The 23,206-nt window shown below is 39.0% G+C and overlaps 1 protein-coding gene across 1 annotated transcript; it reads right to left on the reverse strand.

The window, feature by feature from the left end:
- Positions 1-13,448: 13,448 nt before the first annotated feature.
- On the reverse strand, positions 13,449-19,842 carry LOC103556844 (complement component receptor 1-like protein; the record flags this gene model as incomplete). The annotated part of the gene is given in 9 exon segments (XM_070590982.1): positions 13,449-13,735; positions 14,824-14,853; positions 16,227-16,312; positions 17,567-17,669; positions 17,749-17,859; positions 17,862-17,924; positions 19,465-19,520; positions 19,522-19,764; positions 19,766-19,842. Coding segments are annotated over 9 exon segments (948 nt in total), but the record flags the coding sequence as incomplete, so codon positions are not given.
- Positions 19,843-23,206: the final 3,364 nt, after the last annotated feature.

The following is a 23,206-nucleotide window of genomic DNA, read 5'->3' on the forward strand; positions in this document are numbered from 1 at the left end:
GTCAACATATGTTTATTAATTTTATAAACTCCCAAAAGTCATGCTTTCTTAGTTAATTTAGTGTATTCTTAATCCATACGAAAGTAAGCTAGTTACTTTTATTATAAAAATTACTTTCATTAAAATTTTGGTGTTTTTATGCAGAACAGAGTACAAATTGCTTTTGAAATAGAGCTTAAGAAATATACCGGGGCCCGCCCTGGGGCGAGTGGTTAAGTTCGGGCGCTCAGCTGCAGGAGGCCCAGTGCTTCTTGGTTCGAATCCTGGGCACGGACATGGCACCGCTCATCAAGCCATGCTGAGGTGGCGCCCCACATGCCACAACCAGAAGGACTTACAACTAAAAATACACAACTATGTACCGGGGGGCTTTGGGAGAAAAAAAGGAAAAATAAAATCTTAAAAAAAAAAAAAAGAAATACACAAAGCTTATTCTTTTCCAGATATTTCTCTTGACTCCTCTGCCCTATAATCATTTAGTGCCTTTTTTAATAAACAGAAATTACTTTTTTTCCGAGGAAAACTGAAAACTGATATAGCATATATTTTACTCCAGAATGTCTAAAAAGAGTGGGTTCTGCTCCATAAAAGAAGCAGCTGTTTAAGAAAGAAAGCCATGCCCGTGTATAAAGAAACATGTATGAAGAAAGATTAGCAGAAAATGAATTAAAATATTAGCACTGGTTACCATTGGGTAGTATAGTTATATGCAACTTATTTGTTTTTCATATCTTCCTCTTGCATTTTCCAAATTCTCCTTAATGAGCACATTGCATATCTTAAACATTTGAAAATAAGAACGAAAAAAGACACAGAAATCCTAGGCAACACCTTCTTCCTTCAAGTAGTGGAGACTATTTATGTATCCTAAGTACAGTCTTTTCCCCTGACTAGATAGTGTACACTTTCAGCACAAGGAAAGAGGGCAAAGGAGTGACAATAATCCAAACTAGGAGGAGGGAGCTTCACCAGATACTGGGAGCACTTCAGCATCTTCACGTACACATATTTGCGTCTGTGTGAAGTCGCGTCAAAGATTTTATGAGTCTCAGATCTTCTTTTGTTGAAATGAATTGGCTCCTTTCCAACCAACATTTTAATTCGAGGCGTTCTCCAGCTTTATAGTACACTGTCAAGGAAGGACACTGAAATAAGAGGATATTTTAATTTAGACAGCACGATTGACAACTAAAATACCCAGAATTTGTATGCTGATAATCATGCTAGCATTACACATAAACTACAAGTTCAAAAGAAGTATTTATTGCTCTCTGTTGTGGTTGCTTTCTTGGGCACAAGAAATTATGGCGTAAATTGAGACATTGATGGGAGAGATTTAGGAGTAACTTGACCTTTCCTCATTGCTTCCTTTGCCAAAGGAAACGTGTTCTCAGAATTGAGCAACTAAGTAAAAGAGCCTCCTTCCAGAAAACCTATAAGTCCCTCGTAACACACAAAATATTTCCTTGAGTCTCTTTTCTGAACTGTGGTTGCGACAGGGAAGGGAAACAGGAGCAGGTGGTTTGGAGGAGGGTCAGCTTCAGAGAGCATGTCCTCCTCTCCTAAGCACCGTCAGGACGGAAAGAAGGATTGTACAGTCCAAGATATCCCAGTACTTCCTCGGCCATGCTGAAGCCTCCCTTCTTCCTTAAGGCCAGGGACTCTGTCCTTCCACCAATGGACAGACCCTGATGAGGCCATCAGCTCACCTGGCACCCCCAGTAGTTACTGCTACGTGATCCCTGACCATTGTTCTCTTTGTCCCTCACAGAACTTCCCAACATCATCTGTAACCTGCGTCATGTTTGAACCTTCCCATGTCTTTCAGCACACGGCTGTTTCTTTGGGGTCCGCCTTTTATCTGCATCACCCTTTCTGCCCCTGCCCCTGGCCCGGGCACACAGGGCTTAAGCTTGGTACAGATTCTAACTCATTCCTTGTCTACCATAGGTTTCCACAAATGATTAACCTTGCTCCTGTGGTACAGTGTGGTCAAAATTCCAATCTCAAAAAGGAAATTTGAGGAGGCCGGCCCTGTGGTAGCGTGGTTAAGTTCGTGAGCTCCACTTCAGTGGCTCGGGGTTTCCTGGTTTGGATCCTGGGCATAGACTTACACACCACACATCAAGCCATGCTGTGGCAGCATGCCACATAGAAGAACTAGAATGACCTACAACTATGATACACAACTATGTACTGTGACTTTGGGGAGAAAAAAAAAACCAGAGGACGATTGGCAACCGATGTTAGCTCAGGGCTAATAATTTTTTAAAAACAAGGAAATTTGAGACAAAATTTTAAGGTCTTCCTACTTTTTATAAGAAGGTGGTCAACAGACAATGTATACATTTTGAGATGAACCTTGATGTTTCCGAAAAGTTGAGGATAAATGAAATTTTGATAAATTCATTCTCAAATAGTTACTGTACACTTCTCATTTGATTAAGTCTGTACTCAGAAATTTTGGCAAATTTAAAAATGGGTCCTTCTTCATAAGTTAATTTAGCATAGGAAAGAAATCGCGTAAGCACAACGTCTGGTACATTGTAAGTGACTAATCAGTGTTTGAAGAATGAATGAATGAGCAAGTGAATGAATGCAATAAAGTTAATAGGCAAAGAACAACACACGAAAAGTTGAATATTATGGGATGTGTTCAGATGCAGCTTTTAATGATAGGGGAAATGGTTGTCATTTGTTGAACTAAAAACAGGATTTAATATTATACAGACTAAATAATCTGAAGGTACAACCCTGCAAGTGTAAAGTGATACACAAAGAAGCTTAAGAATACTAAACACTGGGTGCTTAGTAAAATTACAGGTAATTTTAATATTCTTTATATTTTTCTGTATTTTCTATGTTTTCAATAATGAGCACATATTACTCCTAAAAGAAAATAGTTTGTTTAAAAAATGGTATAGACAGGAAGTGCTTTGAGTTCCCAAGAGACATCACTTTGGACTGGAGTTATTGGGAGAGCTTCTTGGGTGAGTGAATTCTGAGTTGGGTTAATGCAACTAGGATTGGAAGAAAGGTGGCAAAGTGTTTTAGGCAGGTAACCTGGCAGGAATGAGGTGAAATCCAGTGATATTTAAACACTCTTATGGAATGTTTTTAGATGAACTTTTGTAAAGACAAGCATTGCCCTCACAGCCTGCTGTCATTTTGTCTGTTTATATTTGGTGGCGGCACGGCTGACTGAATCAGTTTTGCACAGCTCTTCCATCATGGTACCCCACTAGTAAAGAGAAACAAATTATCACCCCAAGAGCCTTGGAGGCAGAACTTAAAGCATCCCTGAAAGCACAATATTCTGTCTCATTTTATCTTGAAATCTCGGGCATTATTTGCATTTTGCACTCTTATATATGTATTTGTGTTAATATAAAAATAATGCCTTTTCGCTTTGAACTATTGGAATAGTATTTGAAAAAGTGTTCTCCTAGGAGGCCATGCCATTTGCACTCATGACTTCTATATCCCCTTGGTAAACTAGCTACACATCCCCAGGCATATGCAAACGCCCATTTGAGAAGGATCAGGCTAGATGATCATTAAACCTTCAAAACATAAATTACTAATTTTGAATTTTTAAAAAGCAATGCACATTTTATTTGCTTCCATAAACAGTCATGAAAACCTGTTCGACAGAAGCAAAGTGAGTAGAAGCCAGATAATCAACATGCGGCTTGGCGAATTCATTTCTTTTTAGAAGAAAACAGGACATAATAGGTATTTTTGTTTGTTGGGAAAAATTTGAATTGCCTACATCTTGATTATCTACACAATGCCTCTCCCATCCCCTTACCTTTTTCTGTGGCCCCTTCCATTGTACTCTGTTGAATTTAGGATTTCTGACATGTGTGTAGTCATAAAATGCCAGGTTTTGATTAATGCACAATGATATTGGAAAGAGGTAGGATGGAACAAAATGAAATTTACTAAAAAATGTGGTTTTAAAAATGCTGCTTTCTACAGGAGTGACCTAATATCTTTTCAGGGCTTTCAGTGCAGTTGTTTCCGATAATGCTCTGAGGATCTTCTGGATGGGAAATTTTAGGACTCCTGTGTGTAGCCAGAGTAGGGAAGGACCAGCAGAATTGCTCTATTTGATAAGGAAAAATGAAGTTACCCTGAGAACGCATTAAAGATTTGAACAAAAGGGACAAGTGTCTAATGTGAGAGAGACCTGGGAAAAGAGTGGCCCGCCAGGCTTAAAGAGGAACCAGCAGTGAGAAGCTCCTCATAGTATGACAGAATTCAGGGGTCAGCAAACTTTTCCCCTTAAGGGCCAGATAGTAAGTACTTTGGTTTTGTGCGCCATGCAGTCTCTGAGTCTCGGTGGCATCTACTCAACTCTGCTGTTGTATGGAAGCAGCCATAGACAATAGGTAAACGAATGAGTGTGGCCGTGTCCAGTAAATCTTTATTTTCAAGAACAGTGCCTTTTAATGCAGTGATTTCTAATATTGAGTTCTATGTTGTGTGCCACTTAGGGTTGAAGTATAACTTCCCTTTTCACCCCAAACATTTAGCAAACGGCTAAGCATTTACTACACAACAACTTATAGTAAGGCTGCTGTGAATAGGTGGAATGAAGGGGTAAGGAATTGGAACAAGTCCAAGTGGAGGAGGACAGAGAGGAGAAGCAGTCACAGGAGGCCAGGTGAGGTCGAGAATTCAGAGAAAGTCGGAAAGCAGGGGACGAGGTAAAGCGAAGGTCTCCACAGGATCCCTAGAGATGCCGCACATCTAAGGGAAGCTGGAGGACTTGGAGGCTCACCCCAGTGGCAAAAGCTTGGCTTCCATCAGAAAAAGAAAAGCTCACTACTTCTCAAGGGTTCACAGCATAAATGCACAAAAACCTAGGAATGCTTTGAAAAAACAGTGTCTGTGCACAGCACTGACAGAGTCATCACCCCAAATCACTGGAAACAACATAATCTAAGAAAAAAAGACAACAGTAAAGGCGTTTCCAGCTCCTGAAGTACTTCCTAACTTCTTAGGTATCAGTGATCCAGCTAGTGCAATATCATAGTCAAATCCTGTTTTCATTTTCTCTATTCCAGTTGTTGAGAACACTGTGAATTCAGTGTGTGCTTGTTACCTGCCATTCTCCCGATTTGTTTGCAGACTTTGAGGATGAACACAGCTGCTTTGTTGGGGATGTAAATGGATAATCACTTCTTTAGATTTTCCATCGGTATTATTGCTAATTGGTAGAGGAGAAAAAATAGGAAAAATATCTTAATTATTTAAGTTTTGAAAGAAATTAGTAGCTTTCATTTTGAAATTTAGGGCATACTTTGCCTCAATTTTCAAAATCTTTGCAAGATATCTAAAAGGAAAGACATAACCAAATTCCACCTTTCACGACTAAGTAAAAGCCTGGATTCGGAAATAATACTAAATACTACTATCCTCTACATTATGTCAGAAGACTCTAAATTGCTTGTAGACAAGTATCTGTGCCTTAAAACGACACATTTTACTATTTCCAAAGTAATTTTTATTAGTAAATATTGTTTACCACAAGATTGTGCCATTTAAGCTTCACAGTGTAAATAGCTTTGCATTGCAGTCTTATGCAAGGCTTCCTTTTCCCCTTGTAGTGCAGATACAAATTCTGTTTTCTGTGCAGTTAAAACCTATGATTAGGGGAACAGCACTAGTTATCATGAAAGTATACGAAAACTGACAATAAAAGGAAGTATCTAGTTACTTTTGAATGTCAGTAATAACAATCATGTGTAAATCACAGTAGCCCACATTTTCTGACATTCATCTTAAGCAAGGCACTGTGTAGTGAGGTAGGAACTATTATCCCTATTTTACAGGCAAGGAAAAGGAAGTTTAGAGAGGATCAGAATCTTGCTCAGGGTCTCAGAACTAGTGAGTGTGAACACAGGTCTTACTGATTGCAAAGCCTGTGGTCTTACCTGGTCTGCTCCTCTGCCTCTGTGGGTGTTATTTGATAAGCACTTCATTTTACATAAGTGAAATGATAAATAATAGGATACAACACCTTTAGATTTCAAGTTTGCATTGGTTTTAGGGATTTATGAATGGAAACACAAAGAATTAACTCACTCCACCACTTAGCAGTACTTCCTCATTGCTCACTCACTCTTTACCCTCACGGAAATTAGAATGACAGCACCCCTGGAGACAAAGAGGATGACTGTGAGTCAGGAGCCAGTGTTCACAGGATGAGGAAGTGCAAACCTGAGAACCATGAATGCGGCAGAGTAGAGGGTTGTACAGTCAGGAGGCATGGGCTTCCAAGGAGCAGTGGTTAGAGGAAGAACGGCCTGAAAGAGGTCTTGGGTGATGAGTGGTACAGGGATGTGAGAGAATACCACCCTGGAGAGTGTGTGCTGAAGGCGTGGCTCTCCAGTTGGTTGACGGGGTTAATGTGGACACAGGGTAATGCAGGGAGGCTTTAGAGAGAGGGGACGTGATAGTTTTATCCCTCCAAGCATCATACCAGTGACGTCTTTAAAGTTTTATCTATGAACAAGAAGCATGTTTTGTATAGAAATGGGGCTGGATGAGAGGGAGAAACAAGAGGCAAGGATAAATGGGCTCTGAATGGAGGAGTCCAATGGTATTATTCCTCAGCGATCAGTGCAGATTTATCTTGTTTAACATTTGTCATGAATTATTGATGTAGTAAATACACAGTGAAATATCAAATGTGCAGGTAACAGCATTTTTTCCACCAGTGAAATGTCAAGCCAGTGAGGTTAAATTGCGGAAAGAAGTTGCAAGTCTGTGTAAATGGACAGGAAAGTTTTCACTAAGGCCTAATATGGACAGAGGCCCTTACAGAAATATTGTAATTTTCTTACAGGCTAATAACACATAATAAAGTAAAAAAAGAAGAGATTACATACTGTTCTCTAGAAGGATACTGGCTTAATATACCAGAGTAGCTAAAACAAACCCAATAAAATAGAGGGAGGAAAAAAGGACAACTAAAAGACAAAAGGAAAGATTGCAGTTTTGTACTATACGCAACTCAGGATACTGAATTTCACTGAAATATAAACAGATTCATAATTGGGAACTAAAATTGTCGATGGAGTAGCCAAATGGGTTCAAGATTTTGAGTCAGATAATTAGGACTAAAGCCCTAACTCTCAACAACTTGCTACTGGTATGACTTTAAGCAAGTCACTGAATTTCTCTGCACCTTAGAGTCCTCTCTGCTTTGTGATAACCACATTATTGAGCCTACCTTCCTCACAGTGCTGCTCTGAGGACCAAAGAAGTCAATAAATGACAAAGCATTTTGTAAATGAACTTCTTAGCAGTTGCTATTCTTTTTTATTTTAAAGATTTTATTTTTCCTTTTTCTCCCAAAGCCCCCCGGTACATAGCTGTGTATTTTTAGCTGTGGGTCCTTCTAGTTAGGGTATGTGGGATGCCGCCTCAGCATGGCCTGATGAGTGGTGCCATGTCTACGCCCAGGATTCGAACCAGTGAAACCCTGGGCCGCTGCAGCAGAGTATGCGAACTTAACCACTCGGCCATGGGGCCGGCCCCAAGAGGTTGCTATTCTTATTATCAATCCTGACTACTGAACAAGTGGAGATCAAAAATCGTTAAATAAAAATTATTTTGAGTGCCTATAGTGGTCCCTGCTCACAGGGAGCTCATGGTTTGGGGAGGAGGATGGTGAGGAGTGTAGTGGAGACCAAGAGGACAAGAGATCATTTAACAGAGTGCGGGAAGCCCACCAGCGTGCGGAGGGAGGAAACGCACAGAGTAATTAGACATCCTGAATCTGGGAAAGCTGAGACTTGAGGAGGCACATGAAATCATCAGTAACGTGATATAAGTCTAAAACAGATTGGCTCACCAGGTTCAGTGTTAGTATCCTAAAACAATGAGCATCCTTGAAACTTGGGGTAAGTTTAGGACAAGTCAGAAATGTACTATTTGAATTGGTAGAGTATCGCAGAATTCCCTGAGAAGAGTGTCAATTATATCCATAAAAATCCTTACATCTTGGGACACAACACAACCCCTGGAGGATATCGTTAATTGATCATGACGCTGCTTTCTGCTGGATACTCAACACCACCTCAGCTGGGTGACTAGTATTTGTAGCTGGTTTTTCCCCTGCTAACATCACGTTCTGGCCACTTCATTTCTGCTCCCCTGTCTAAATAGGGCATAAAATATTAATCTCCTTTTTTAAAAAAACCTAAGCAGTTTGTAGATTTACTAGAACTAAAATGAGAAAGAGAAAGAATACACACACACACAGAAATGATCTCACTTTAAAACCCTCCTCACTGAGGCCCACTCTAGCCATCATATTAAAAATTGCATGTCTCCCACACCCACATTCCCAGTCTATCTTACTTTTCATGGCTTTTTATCCCCTTTAATGTAATGAATGAGTAAATGAATGAATAAAGTGTCTTGATTCTAGTCTCTCTCCCTCCACTAGAATGCAGACCCCAGAAAGGCAGGGGTCTTTGTCTGTCTTCACTGCTGGATACATAACAAGCCTGAGGACTGGCCCTGGCACGGAGAGATGCTCAGGAAGTATTTACTACATGAAGTGAGTGCTGAACACCACTCAAAAGTGTTAGCACAGATGAAACATCGGTAGTTTCTGAATTGTCTCCTGCATCAGAGGTGGACTTCAGCCTGCACCCTTCCAGGCCTGGTTTGATCCTGCGTCTCCCACAGAGCAGGCCATCTCCTTCTGCACTCTTCCATCTCTGTCAGTCTTTTTGGCTCTGAGGTAAACTGGTCTTCTGGCTAGATGACCACTAAGGTCCTCTCCCCTCTTATACTGCATGTCCCTCACATGGCTTCCTTTCTTTACTATGAGGACCTTTATGCCCTTCTCTTCCTGTGAGGAGACTACTCAGTCCTCCCCAGGGAGCTGCACCTGCTCAGCTGATCAGCTTCACCCACACAAGCAGGTATGACTAAGTGATTAATCAGCCCAACTGCTTCCAGAGGAGGGGCTTGTGCATTCTGATTATTTAAGCTTAGTGCCTCCTCCCTCTAATTTTCATCATGCATTATTTCTAACACAAAAATACATGGCACTTGGTTATAATCATCCCCTTGTTATTCCAAAAAGTGAAAGAGGCCAAAAATGAAAGTTTAGAAAATGTTTTGAAATTTTCATGGATTACACACATATAATAGGTTTAATTGCGGCTTACTTAGATGATCGGGAGGTTTGTTCCCTGACCTTTAAGGTTAAAGAGGACCGTGATTTTTTCCTGCCTTGTCCTGGTTGCCACTGCTCAGCGAGAGAATGGTTGTGCCATAGACTTTACACTTTTAAAGACCATGGAAAAAAGAGGAGGCAGGTTTTAAGACATAGAATGCATGGAGAAATGGTACGTGATCTGAGGTTGTTTAGATAAGGTAAGATAATCATGTCTGAGGAACTAATTTTTATGAAATGGCATTGAATCTTAGTTATGCCTGAGGGTGACTAATAAGAGGAATGATCTTAAATTACATGGGTGAAACGAATCAATAGTTAGTCTTGGGAATTTGATCCTCCAGTAGATTAACCAGGAATAGGCCGTCCGGGATGAGGAAGGAAGTAGTTGGAAAGCAGGAGGTGGAGGATCATCTTGACTATCTAAGAGGAAGAGAGAGTCATTCGCCCTGGGTGGTTTTAACAGGAGACCAGTACAGAAACAGAAAATTAGAAGCCCCAACTACTTTAATTTAGCCTTAATTTTTTAAAAGACTAAATTTAAAAAATTAACCCATAAATTATAGCGGTACTAAATGAGAAACTTTAAGGGAAAAGGTTATTGACACAAGGACTTTTAAAAATAAAAAGCATCAGGCTACTTTCATTTTCTTTGTGTAATGAAGAAAAACAAAGTGTATTTACATGTCAAGGCACAAAATATAGAAAGTTAGGAAGGGTAAAGATTTAACTTAAATTAAATCTCTGCTAATTATTTTATCATAAAATTGAGTTCCTGACTAGAATGTTTGTAAGAAGTTTTGCTGTGATATTCTGCTTTTAGAAAGTTTATATTGGCATCCTCTGTGAAATTTCCAAACTTCAATTTCTGTAAAGCTCCTTGTAAGAGACTGCATTTGTTCAGAACGTTTTGTATAAAAAGTTGTTCGCATAAAGTTATACACTTCCTCATGGGTATAGAGTTTGCTCCTCAAGTTTGTAACATTGATCTCATTGACTTCGAGCAAAGCCTCGATTTGTCCACACTGGCAGCCTGTGATATGTGTGCCAGTGGGACCCACCACCTAACTTCCAGAGCCCTGACAGGGTCTGTGTGTGGAGGTCGGAGTCTGGAATGTCTCAGCAAAACTGGGATACCAATGGCTTCATCAATACTTTTGTAAAAATTCCTTCTGCCCATTTTTTCTTTTGTAAAACTCCAGTCCTTCTTAAAATTTTAAGCTTTAGAAAAAGTGTTCTTTGTATCATACATAATTCTTTTAGTGTGACTACTTCTCTATCCATAAGGTGCTTCAAGGGTCTTGGTTCTAATAGCTTATCTGTTTGTTCTAGATTATCCAATTTGTTGGTGTATAGCTTTCCATAGCATTCTTTTATAATCCTTTGTATTTATGTGGTATCTGATGTAATTGCTCCTCTTCTGTTTCTAATTTTATTTATTTGAGGCTTCTCTCTTTTTTTCTGGTGAGTCTAGCTAAAGGTTTGTCAATTTGTTTATCTTTTCAAAGAACCAGCTCTTCATTTCAGTGACTTTTTCCTATTGTTTTTTAAGTCTCTATTTCATTTATTTCCACTCTGATTTTTATTATTTCCTTCTTTCTACTGATATTGGGCTTTGTTTGTTCTTCTTTTTCTAGTTCCCTTAGGTCTACACTTCAATTGCTATTAGAGAATTTTCTTGTTTTTTGAGGTAAGCCTGTATTACTATAAATTTACCTCTTAGTACTGCTTTTGCTCTATCTCTTAAATTTTGGTATGTTGTATTTTCACTTTCATTTGTCTCTAGGTATTTTTTGTTTTCTCATTTGATTTCTTTGTTGACCCAATAGTTGTTCAGTAGCATTTTGTTTACTCTCCACATATTTTTGGCTTTTCTGGTTTTCTCTTTGTAGTTGATTTCTAGTTTCATACTGGTAGGGTCAGAAAAGATGCTTGGTATTATTTCAGTCTTCTCAAATTTACTGGGACTTCTTTTATTGTCTAATATTTGATCTATTCTGGAGAATGTTCCATGTGCACTTGAAAAGAAAGAGTATTCTACAGTTTTGGGATGGAATTTTCTGTATACGTCAACTAAGTCCATCTGGTCTTAATGTGTCATTCAAGGCCAAAATTACCTTATTAATATTCTGTCTGGATGATCTAAACATTGATGTAAGTGGAGTGTTATTGTCTCCTACTATTATTGTGTTACTGTCAGTTTCTTTTTTATGTCTGTTAATAATTGCTTTATATATTTAGGTGCTTCTATTTTTGGGTGCATAGATATTTGCAAGTTTTATTCTCTTGTTGGATTGTTCCCTTTATCATTATGTAGTGACTTTCTTTATCTCTTGTGACAGTTTTTGTCTTAAAGTCTATTTCGTCTGGTATAAGTACTGCTACTCCAGCTTTCTTTTCATTTCCATTTTCATGGAGTAACTTTTTCCATCTCCTCACTTTTATTTCATGAATGTCTTTAGGTCTGGAATGTGTCTCTTGTATGCAGCATATATACGGGTCTTGTTTTTTTATCCAATCAGCCACCCTATGTCTTTCAATTGGGGCATTTAGTCCATTGACATTTAAAGGAGCTATTGATAACTATGTACTTATTGCTATTTTGATACTTTTTTTCTGGGTGTTTTAGTAGTTCTTCTCTGTTCCTTTCCTCTTCTCTTGCTCATCTCCCTTGTGATTTGATGGCTTTCTTTAATATTATGTTTGGATTCTTTTCTCTTTATTTTTTGTCTATTTATTATTATTTTTTGTGTATTTATTTACTGCATTTCTCATTTATGATTTCCATGATGTTCATATATAATAACTCTTGTAAATAGCAACCTACATGAAGCTGATGGTCTTTTAAGTTTGACCTCTTGCTCTACACTTTTACTCCCCTCCCCCCATTTAATGTTTTTTATATTCATATTTTACCTGTTTTGTGTGTGGGTGTATCCCTTATCCTCTTATGATGGAGATAGATATTTTTAATACTTTTTTCTTTTGACCTTCATACTAGTTTTATCAGTGGTTGATCCACTACCTTTATTCTATATTTGCTTTAACCAGTGACTTTTTTTTTTTGATAATCTTCTTATTCCTATTTTTTCTCTTTTCTTTCCCACTTAAATAAGTCCCTTTAACATTTCTTGTAAGGCTGCTTTAGTGGTGATAAACTCTTTTAGTTTTTGCTTGTCTGTAAGTCTGTTTATCTCTCCTTCCATTCTGAATGATAAACTTGCCTAGTAGAGTATTCTTGGCTGTAAGTTTTTTTCCTTTTAGCACTTTTAATGTATTGTGCTACTCCCTTCTAGCCTGTAACGTTTCTGCTGAGAAGTCAGCCATATGGGTTGTCCTTTGTATGTAACTTGCTGCCTCTCTCTTGAAGCTTTTAGAGTTATCTCTTTGCCTTTAATTCTTGACATTTTAACTATAATGTGTCTTGGTGTGGGCCTCTTGGGGTTCATCTTGTTTGGTACTCTCTGTGCTTCCTGTAGCTGGACGTCTGCTTTCTTCCTGAGGTTGGGGAAGTTTTTAGCGACTATTTCTTCAAACAGGTTCTCTGCCCCTTTGTCTCTCTCTTCTACTGGGACACCTATAATAAGGATATCAGTATACTTGATGTTGTCCCACAGATGCTTAGACTGTCCTCATTCTTTTTTCTTTTTTCTGTTCAGCATGGTTTATTTCCTTTACTCTTTCATCCTGAGTGCTGATCCATTCTTCTGTGTCATCTACTCTGCTGTTGATTCCCTCTAGTGAATTTTTCATTTCCATTATTGTATTCTTCAGTTCTTATTGGTTCTTTTTTATACTTTCCAATTCTTTCTTGATGTTCTCACTGTCCATCTATTCTTCTCTCAAGATTATTGAGCATCCTTCTGATTATTAGTTTGTCTCTTTATCAAGTAGATTGTTTATCTCTGTTTCCTTTAGTTCTTTTTCTGAGGATTTGTCCTGTTCCCTTATTTGGAACATATTCCTTTGTCTCCTCATTTTGCCTAGTTCTCTGTGCTTATATATGTGTATTATGTAGATCAGCTACATTTTCAAAATCTGGGCCTGGCTGATTCATTCTGCTCTCCACTCCCTCCTCTCCTCACCATCCCACACTCCTCACTCCAGCATGGTCATCATAATACCACCAACTGGGACACAATGTGGCCCATCTAGAACCCATCTATTATTCATTCACCCAGCAGGTAATTTTGTGTCTGACATTCACAACAAAGCCATGCCAACAAGCTAAAATTACTGTCACTATAGAAATATGGAGGTTCTCACCTAGATATTCTGATCTATCTGGAGCATGGGGAAATGTGCACTGACTAACAGAACCAGAAATTTCACAGCGAGGGGCAGGACTGCTTCAAATCTCATTCCCTTGGCTGTCACTTGTGCAGTTGATGGTGCACTCTCCAATGAGGTTGAAATTCATCCCTCTGTCTGGGTAGGGGTCACATGTATAAGCAATTTCTTTTCCATAGGGGATGTCTCCCAGAGAAGTTCTTGTGTAGTTCCTGATAGCCAGATTGGGACAAAAGATTTCTAGAAAGAACACAGAGCTTTAGCTTCCATTAGAGTTTCAAGAAGAATGATTATACAATAATGGAGCCCTTCCTTCTTCTAGAAACTCCCAGATGCAGCTTTATCCTGTCTCCCCTCCTACTCCTCTGATCACTTGTTCTTCTCTACTCTCCTTCAGGCTCCTTGCCTGCTTCTAGACCTGCCAGTAGGGGAGCCCCTTACTGCTCAGCCCTAGGAAATACCCTCCCCATTGGGTGGCCTCTCGCTGGGGATTTTGCCTACTATCAGGGCTTGAGCTGTGACCTAGATTCTGAGGACACCTCCATCCTCCTATGGGTTCCAGATCTACATTTCCAACAGTTTACATCCTTTCCACTTAAAGTGTGGTCTAGGGACCAGAAGCATGGGCGTTCCCTCGATGCTTGTTAGAAACACAGACCCCCAGGCCCCACCCAGACTTCCTGAACCACCCAGACTTCAGTTTAACAACATCCAGATGATTCCTGCACACAGTAAGGTTTAGGGAGCATTAGTCTATCTGATCCATATGGACACCCCACTGTAGCTCAAGCTCAACATATCTAGCCTGAAGGCAGACTCTTCCTCCAAAATGTGAATTTCTTTTTTGTTTTCCATCCCAGTGAATAGCTTCTTCTAGTGCATGGAGGTGGGAGGAGGGCTGGGAGGTCAACATCTCCACCATGTGGCTATCTCAGAAAAGAAAATGTTTATACAACACCGGTGCCCTGGGACTGCATTATGAATACAATTTTTTCTATGAAGACATTACTAAGGTGGATGCAATTTAAATATATAAGGCATTTTCTGAGAAGAAACTAACTAAGGTGAGACTTAAACGACAGTTTCTTATAAAAGTCCAAAAGACCCTCCAGGTAGCTAAGTTTTTAATCATTTTGGAAGGTAATTAATTTGTTTTTTTCAGCAACCATTTGCTAGCCTACTTTATGTGAGGGCATTGTAAGAGTCCTGGGTTGACCATTGGGCTCTTTATGGCCAGATTAATCCCTCTGAGATCACAGCTGGGCTCACAGCTGTAGAACACTTCCTGCCCAGTGAAAGGTCATCCTTATTTCTTGGGGTGTGCTTACCATGCCGGATTTCTGGAGGCAGCTGGCACACTGTGGAAACAACAGATCCAAAGTTTTTGTCAGTTATAGGAAAATGTCTTTTGCTGCACCCTCTGCCTGCCACGGAGCTTAAAAATCCTAACAACAGACTATAGCTTTTAAAAGAAAAGGTCCAGCAAGCCTTCAATGTTTTTCGAGTTTTTATTTCCTCCAAGCTATCAGGTGTAATTTTTTCCAGCTTTTAGTGTATCGGTTTCTAGCAGTTCTCTCTCTGAGACTAATTTGATGCTTCTAATCTGATATGGATTTGGAAGAGATTCCCAAGCTTGTCAGAACCATGCGAATAAACAAAGTGAAGGCCTTAACGCATCAAACAATGATTGACTTCCCATACTTGCTTTTAACTGTGTGTTTGTGTTTATCCAAAGTTTACTTATATACTTATTTTCAGCTTTCTGTGTTTCAGGAAGGCTGAGTTTATTGGATGTCTGAGTTTTATACACATTGAATGTTCTTATAAAGTTCCACCGTAATCCCATAAGATGTCCAATAGTTTTCTAGCAAGGTGTTTTAACAAAATCCAAATTAAAATGAACAATTTTAAATCATTAGGGAAAAGCGATGAAAAAAGTCTTGCTTTTTTTTAACAAACAGAGCAGAATAAATCAGTAATGTCTTGGTCTATAAAACACTTTTTATCTATTTATCAATTTCTGAATCTTTGGTATGTTTTATTTAAGTGGGTGGTTTTGAAATTTAGGGCACCTCAGCTCATCATTTCAAATATTGACTCACCTCTCTGCACCATACTAACTTATCATATAACTCTGTTTTATTTTTTTCTATAACACATCACTTTTTAACGTACCTTTTTACATATTCTATTTTTTGTTTGTTTACCTATTTACTTTCTTGTTCATCGATGCCTCCCCAAGTAGAAGATTGAACTCCATGAGAGCAGGGATAAGACCTTCCTGTTCAGTCCTCTCCCCACATGGAAAGTCCTGGCCCATGGGAAGCCCTTCCTCAGTAAATACTACGGACTAAATAGCAGGCTGAATAAGTAGTTTAGAGATGTGGGGGGATTAAAGGACATAAACATTTAAGAGAGTTTACCCCATGATGGTGAAACTAAAATATAAACGAATAAATAAGTTTTGGTGTAACTTTACATCATCTAATTTCTCACCACATATTCCCCACAAAATTCAACACTTACATCAAATTAGTGATTTACAGATTAGTAACATAAACACATGATGTCTAAGACCTACAAGACCCCTTTGAAATTCTTCCAACAAAGAAGTATTTTATCAGCATTTTAGTTAAAAAAGATCCAGACAACAGGTGATTCCACGAGGCAAAACACGCTGGAAAAAAAATAAGGGGGATATCCATGCTGCATAGTTGTTTCTTCTACTCACGCTCACACACAGGAACACTGCTGCTCCAAAGGCTTTTCATTCCAACCAAGACACAACGACTAGTGGAGCTGCCTTTTAATCGGAACCTAAAGAAAAATAAGGGTGAGCAATTTCCATCTCTCCCTTCATCTCGTCAGTGATAGACGCTCAGCTTTCTCATTTCAGCCTAAATACCATTTGGTTCTTAGGTTCAGGCCCAGCTGAAAGTCTCAGTTCATTAGGGACTTGAATTCAGTAGCTGGCAGAAACTCAGAAGCCAAATTATTCTAAAGAATCACAATATCCTGTGACATGCAAGGCAATCAGAACTTGTACATCTAATAGTTATACAGACATCATAGCCCAGTGTCACCTACAGAAGTCACTGAGCACAGGCTGCACTCCTTCCTGTGCACTAGACCCACAGCCGTCTCGCACTGACAGCCCTCTCACATCCCACTTAGTCTCATTAATCAGTCGTGAGGAAGAACAGCTCTCCATCTGGGTGAGCAAAGCAAAGAACATCTGGAAAGGGAACAGTATTGTTCTTCTTGCCACCACTTTTGTAATGGCCAGAAAGAGAGTCACAGAAGCATATGGGCCAAATGCTCTAGGAAACAAAGAGGGATGAGAGAAGGAGTGTTTGCCACCCTGAACAGCCCAGCTTGTTATCGGATATAGTTGTCCTTCTGAAATCTGCTGATCATTATTGGGTGGTAGGCTTTGTCAATGTCAAAAATTCCTTGAAAATTATTAAAATATCTGTTGTATTGCTCAATCTCATTACCTCCCACAGACAGATAGTGCAGACCACCGTGAGTATAAGATCCACACAAACGTCTAATAATACTATCTGAAACAATAACATTGGCCATTAGATCCCAGTGTCAAAGACATTATTTATGTGAAGATACATGATTGGATTAAAAATACTTATCCATAAACTGTTACACATTCCACTATTGATTGGTTTTAAGTTTCCTGAAACAATCTTGCCTGACATCACATTCCAAACAATTTTTGTCGTATACATCAAACTTTTTACCAAAAAATTTTCCACATAATTACATTTTCCTGCCTCCAAACAGCTCTTTACCCATTTACTTCAAGTTCCAACCATGAATTCAAGGTCAGTGTCTATATTTATGTTTGTACTTGACCTTCACTACATGAGCCATTTTCTTTATCTCCTAATAGTGGTGTCACTGAGTCCTTACCCTTATTTCAAACCTACCAAAAAATTAATCTCCCTGGGTACTTCTTTTCCATTGGTCAGCCCCACTTTTTAGATTACTCCTTGAACCCAAGAGAGTGACTATCCAGTGCTGAGTCCCTGAGTCTCTATTTCAGGTCACACTCACCACTCATCACAAATGAAGGACACTTTTGCCCCGAACTGGAGATTAAGTGGAAAGTGCACATGGCCATTAGACAGTTGGTCCAGGAATTCAGCACATGATTTCACTAGAATGGAAAAAACTGAATAAGATTGCTGTACGAGGGACAAAGAGATTGACTGCAAACCAGATGAGAGTGTAGGCACCTGCACATCTCAGGGCTGCAGGGCTCCAGTCTCCCTCGGGTGCACAGTGCCGAGAAGCAGCCCCTCTGAGATCACAGCTGGGCTCACAGCTGTAGAACACTTCCTGCCCAGTGAAAGGTCATCCTTATTTCTTGGGGTGTGCTTACCATGCCGGATTTCTGGAGGCAGCTGGCACACTGTGGAAACAACAGATCCAAAGTTTTTGTCAGTTATAGGAAAATGTCTTTTGCTGCACCCTCTGCCTGCCACGGAGCTTAAAAATCCTAACAACAGACTATAGCTTTTAAAAGAAAAGGTCCGGTAATTCACTTTTACTGAATCAGCAAACTGAAGTGTTAGAGCAGAGCTGTGACTAGGCCCAAGGTCTCTCTAAACAATTTCTCTGTTTTTTCCTACTGAAATGTTCCTAAGACAACAAGCAGAATATTCCTTTTGCTCTCCAGTACTGGCCATCCAGGACAGAACCGTGAGTGCTGGTGGCTGGTTCTGCTCTCACACTTCCTAGAAAGGTAGGCTCTCTGGCAACAACAAGGGACACCTCTGCCCAAGTCTCATCTGACAGACCCCCTCTCCTCACTCACTGTACAGTCAGTCACACGTCCCCCTTCAGTTTTCCTCCCAGCTCCTCTTTCAGAACTGTAAGCCCCCTTCTGGTCCCTATGTGCCAGCCTGGATTCTTCCCCCTCCACTGCTAAGCCAGCCGTTTCAGCACAAGAGGACAAGGGAAGCCATCACAAACACGATCCCCTTAAAAGAAAAAAGCCGTAGAACTTCTGAAGAGAGAAGATATTGCTTAGAGCATTTTTTTATTCATCCATAGCCCAGTTGGTATGTGCTCAGGGCATCACCCTCAAGCTGAACCATATATACAGTCATGAGCCACTTGATGGGGATACATTTTGAGAAATGTGTTGTTAGGCAATTTAGTTATTGTGTGAACATCACAGAATGTACTTACACAAACCTGGATGGTATAGCCATCTGTATATATCTAGGCTTTGTGGTACTGATCTATGGACCCTGTATTGTATGTGTGGTCCATCACTGACCAAAACACCATTATGCAGCACATGCCTGTAACAGAATAAAAATTAAAAAAATCTTTGCTGTATTTGAGCCAGTCATTTCTCCTTTCTGAGCTTCAGAGTTTTTAGTAAAAACGTGGGAGAGTTGGAACAGAATGCCTGAAGTCTAAGGCCTTTTTAATCTGATGCTAACATTTAGGTCCTGTGGCTCATTTACCTACTGACCCTTCCAATGATAGATCTATGTCACTGTTATCATACATTATATTCATCGTACGTTTCACTATACATTATCATTAGGCTCTGCCATCAGAAGGGCGCTTGAATTCTAGGCCTCATTCTGTTATTTACTAGCTCTGCGACCTGGGAAAGGTTATTTAACATCTCTAAGACTCAGATTTCTCAATGTAAAATTGGGATAAGAATAGCTCCTACCTCATGTGTTTGCTCTAAGTATTAAATTAAATACTGCATATAAAATGTGTGTGTTACAGATGACACAGAGTGAGCCAATACTTTTTGACACTTATTACTGTCAGAGATAACATAGTAACGTTTAGGGTGTTGATAACAATTTCATCGTTCTTGTGCATGCATACACACTCATAAACTTACCTTCTTTAATTTCAACAACTCTTATCATTTACACTCCTGCACAGACCCCCAGCAGAGATGAACAGATGAAACTCACCCCTGGAGCAGCTTGGCATCTCAGGCACCCATGTGTTGTTGGCCCAGCATTGCAGTGTGGGGTGCTTTCATGACAAAGCCAGGCTGACATGTAAATCTCACAATCACATTTAAGGAATATAAACTCCTACTTCCAAATAATCTAATTCCATTTTCAACTTCTGGAGTGTACTTATTAGCAGAAACACACTGAGGAGGAGGGCTGCTCCAAATATCCAGTTGATTGTCTTTGCTGGTACAGGATATTGACTACTCTTCCACGAAGTCAAACAGCTTTTCTCTATCTGGCCCAATGAGACAACACAGTGACCACTGTTGCATATTGAAAAGCATTTCTATTGCTGCTGTAGTAGTCTCCATTGCATATGGCTGGGGGTGGTCACAAGGTAAACCTGGAGAAAGGGAGAGTGTGGTAAACAACAGCTTAGCTTTTAATTGTTTTTAAGATAAGTTTTTTAACAGCAGTTTTAGGTTCAGAGCAGAATTGAGGAGAAGGTACAGAGATTTCCCACATCATCCAGCTCTCATACATGCATAGCCTCCCCCATTATCAATATCACTGCATCAGAGCTGTACATTTGTGACAATTGATGAACCTACATTGACGCATCATAATCACCCAAGTCTATAGTTAACATGAGGGTTCATTCTTGGTGTTGCACATTCTGTGGGTTTGGACAAATGTGTAATGACATGTATCCATCATTATGATATCATACAGAATATTTTCACTGCCCTAAAAATCCTCAGTGCTCTGTCTTATTAATCCTACCCCCACCCCAACCCCTGGCAACTGCTGATGTGTTTACTATTATTTTCTTTTGGTGAATACTTATGCATACAATGAACACATTCATTGTAGGAAATTTGTAAAATATGGACAAACAAAAAGAAGAACACAATACTGGTCCCAAAATAACTATTCTTAACAATTTAATGTATATCATTTCAGATATGTATATGTGCTCATGAACGTATGTCTATGGATATATTTTATACATTGTCATATTTGGTGGCTGAATTATACTCAGGAATGTAGATATATAGATCCACTATCTAGCTCTACTTGGATGAGGCATCTCAATTTATAATTCGTCATGGTACATTTTATACTTTTCTTAAAACTTTTCATACTTATTTTTAATGTCTTATTTCTTCTGTTAGCTATTTTAAAACCTTGCTGAACATTTAGACTTTTAACTTTTTCCATGGTCATAAATATTCTTGTATTGAGTGTCTCTGAACCAAAATCACAGGAAAATTCCATGATTATTTTGTTGGGATAAATTCTGGGAAATGGAATTGCTAGGTCAAAGGATATTTGCATTAAGTCTTTTGTATATATTGCTCATTAGCCTTCCAGGGATTTCTGTCCACTTTTACTGCCATCAACTCTGTGTGTGATACTGATTTCTTCATAGTTTTAACACTTTACCAGTTTGCAATCAGTCATTCTTCCATGTTCCTCAAAGTCTTGAGGTTCAATTTATAATATCCCATTGACAAGATGGGCAGTCAACTAATCAAGGACAAATACAACTAGGGTATGAGCCTGGAAGAATTTGAAGGAAGAATAAAATGCAGAATGACCGGAGGCTTGGGGGAAATTGCTAAGAATTATAAGACCTTCTTTCATCATTCAGAGTAAGAATAATAAGGAAGGAAGCAATCTACTTCTTGGGATTGTAATTTAATTTTCTCTAACGTCTTTTAAGTTTAATCACTAGGAGAATGATCTTTATACTGGAAAGGTTTTACTATCAAAACAGGAAAGTAGGGTGATTTTTATGTGAATTCAATTCCACCTGTTCAGATAAATTACCTCTTAAAATAGAGAAACACCAGAAGAACCATGCAGCATGTGACTCCAATTTTCAAATATCTGAGAGACAGCCCTGTGTGAGATGGATTGGATTTCTTCTTTGTAACTCCAGGGGCAAATATGGATCAAATGGAGGGAATTGTGAGAAAAAACATTTCAACTGACTCTTACAAAGAGGTGCCTCCTTATCCCAAGTGACGTCATTGCCTGAGAGGAGACAAGCAGCAGATGGGGAGCCAATGAGTCGACACCTAGAAGCAAAGAATGAAAAATGATTGTACTCTATGCATATTTCCCACTTAAGCCACCATGAAAAATTAATATCAGGTAGATGTTACAAATGACAGGACAGATTAAAACATGGGAGACTTCAAGAAAGAACCCCCATCTCCATCTGAAAATTGGTCCTTTATTTCTAAGGACAGGCTTAAATTCTTCCCTCTTTAATCCATCTTCATTCCTGGTCTCACAACTCAATGAAATGATTCTCTTATTCATGATGGGACACTTTTGTACTTATCTTTGAGAAACCCCACAGAGTTGTTTTATCCATGTGTACTTCCATCTAGGAAATTATAAGCTCCTTGATTAGCATGGAAGATGTCTTATTGAAATATATACACCCTAGCACCTTGCCTAGAGACTTTCAAGGATGGGGTATTCTGACTTTTGACCTTATGGAGGCTGCCCTTAATGTACTCACTACAGCTAATTTAGAGAATTGGAGTAAAAAGGCAAAGCAGTTTCCAGCCTACGTATAGCTGTAAAAAACTGAATATCTTTCAAGTTGTTGTAAGACACAAATATGCAGTAGTGATTATGCTGTAATTTTTCCTGACCTGATTTCCCATCTTTGTGAAGTTCTTTCACTGGTGCCCACTTCTTAGGTCCCCTGGGTATTAGAAATTTGGGTAGCCATGAAGCTAAACCATTGTCCAAGAAGAGCCATGAGATTCCTTTGCCTGTAGGCAACATAACACACCGCAGAGAAGTATGATGAAACAGAGTTCATTAAGTAAGATCCTGGATGGGAGAATTAGGGCCTGGATGTGGTGACATTTCCATCTTTTTCTTTTGTTCATGCATTTTGAACTATTTTGCAGTAGAAGGAATCTATGAAGTCATTTAATCAATCAATTAATTATTTAATGTCACTTAAGTCAATTAATAAAAGCAGCACACAGATATGATTCTGTAATAGCCTTCATTTTTTAAAAAGAAATTTAAAATAGAATTTTTTTATTATAAAAGTTAACATATATTCTTTCTAGACAAATTTAGAAGCAATGAATAACCCAAAGGTCAAAAAAACCAACATTCATAATTCTCATAAACCCTCATCACAGTTCATTTTTTGCTATGGATCCTTCTAGTCTTTTTATCTAAAAATACACATATAACCCAGATGTCAACTAGGCAAGAGCTGATTAAATGGGACACAAGCACCAATTCCATATCTGTAAAGCACAGGTTCCCATCTGCCCTCACCACCCTTCCAACCATGAGTTCTTAGGTTTCTGAGGGCTGACTTCCTCGTTTCTCTCTGTTTCTACGCCTCTATGTCCACATCTGCTGGCTCAGGGTGGTATGTACAATATTCAGCTGAGAGCCAAAGCTCTTTGTGAATTTCTGTAAAAAATCCACTCACATTTAAGTATCTTATGACTTTATTTCCTTTAGTGAAGATTTGGAGGGGCTTATATTTTGAAGAATGTCTCTAGCCACACTTTTGGCTCCTCTTTCCCTAAACCTCCCTCTTTAGCATAATAACTATCTCACACCTATTTGTAACAGAATTGTTCTACCTATATTTAGTCCCCACTTTTTCTCCAAATAGTTTCCCAAACAAACGCATTTTCTTTCTTAAGAGGATGGGTAAAATTTTAATCTTTTTAAAACTTTATGCTTATATAGTTATAGT

The sequence above is a fragment of the Equus przewalskii genome, chromosome 23 (genome assembly GCF_037783145.1).
Source record: "Equus przewalskii isolate Varuska chromosome 23, EquPr2, whole genome shotgun sequence".
Taxonomy (NCBI): Eukaryota; Metazoa; Chordata; class Mammalia; order Perissodactyla; family Equidae; genus Equus; species Equus przewalskii.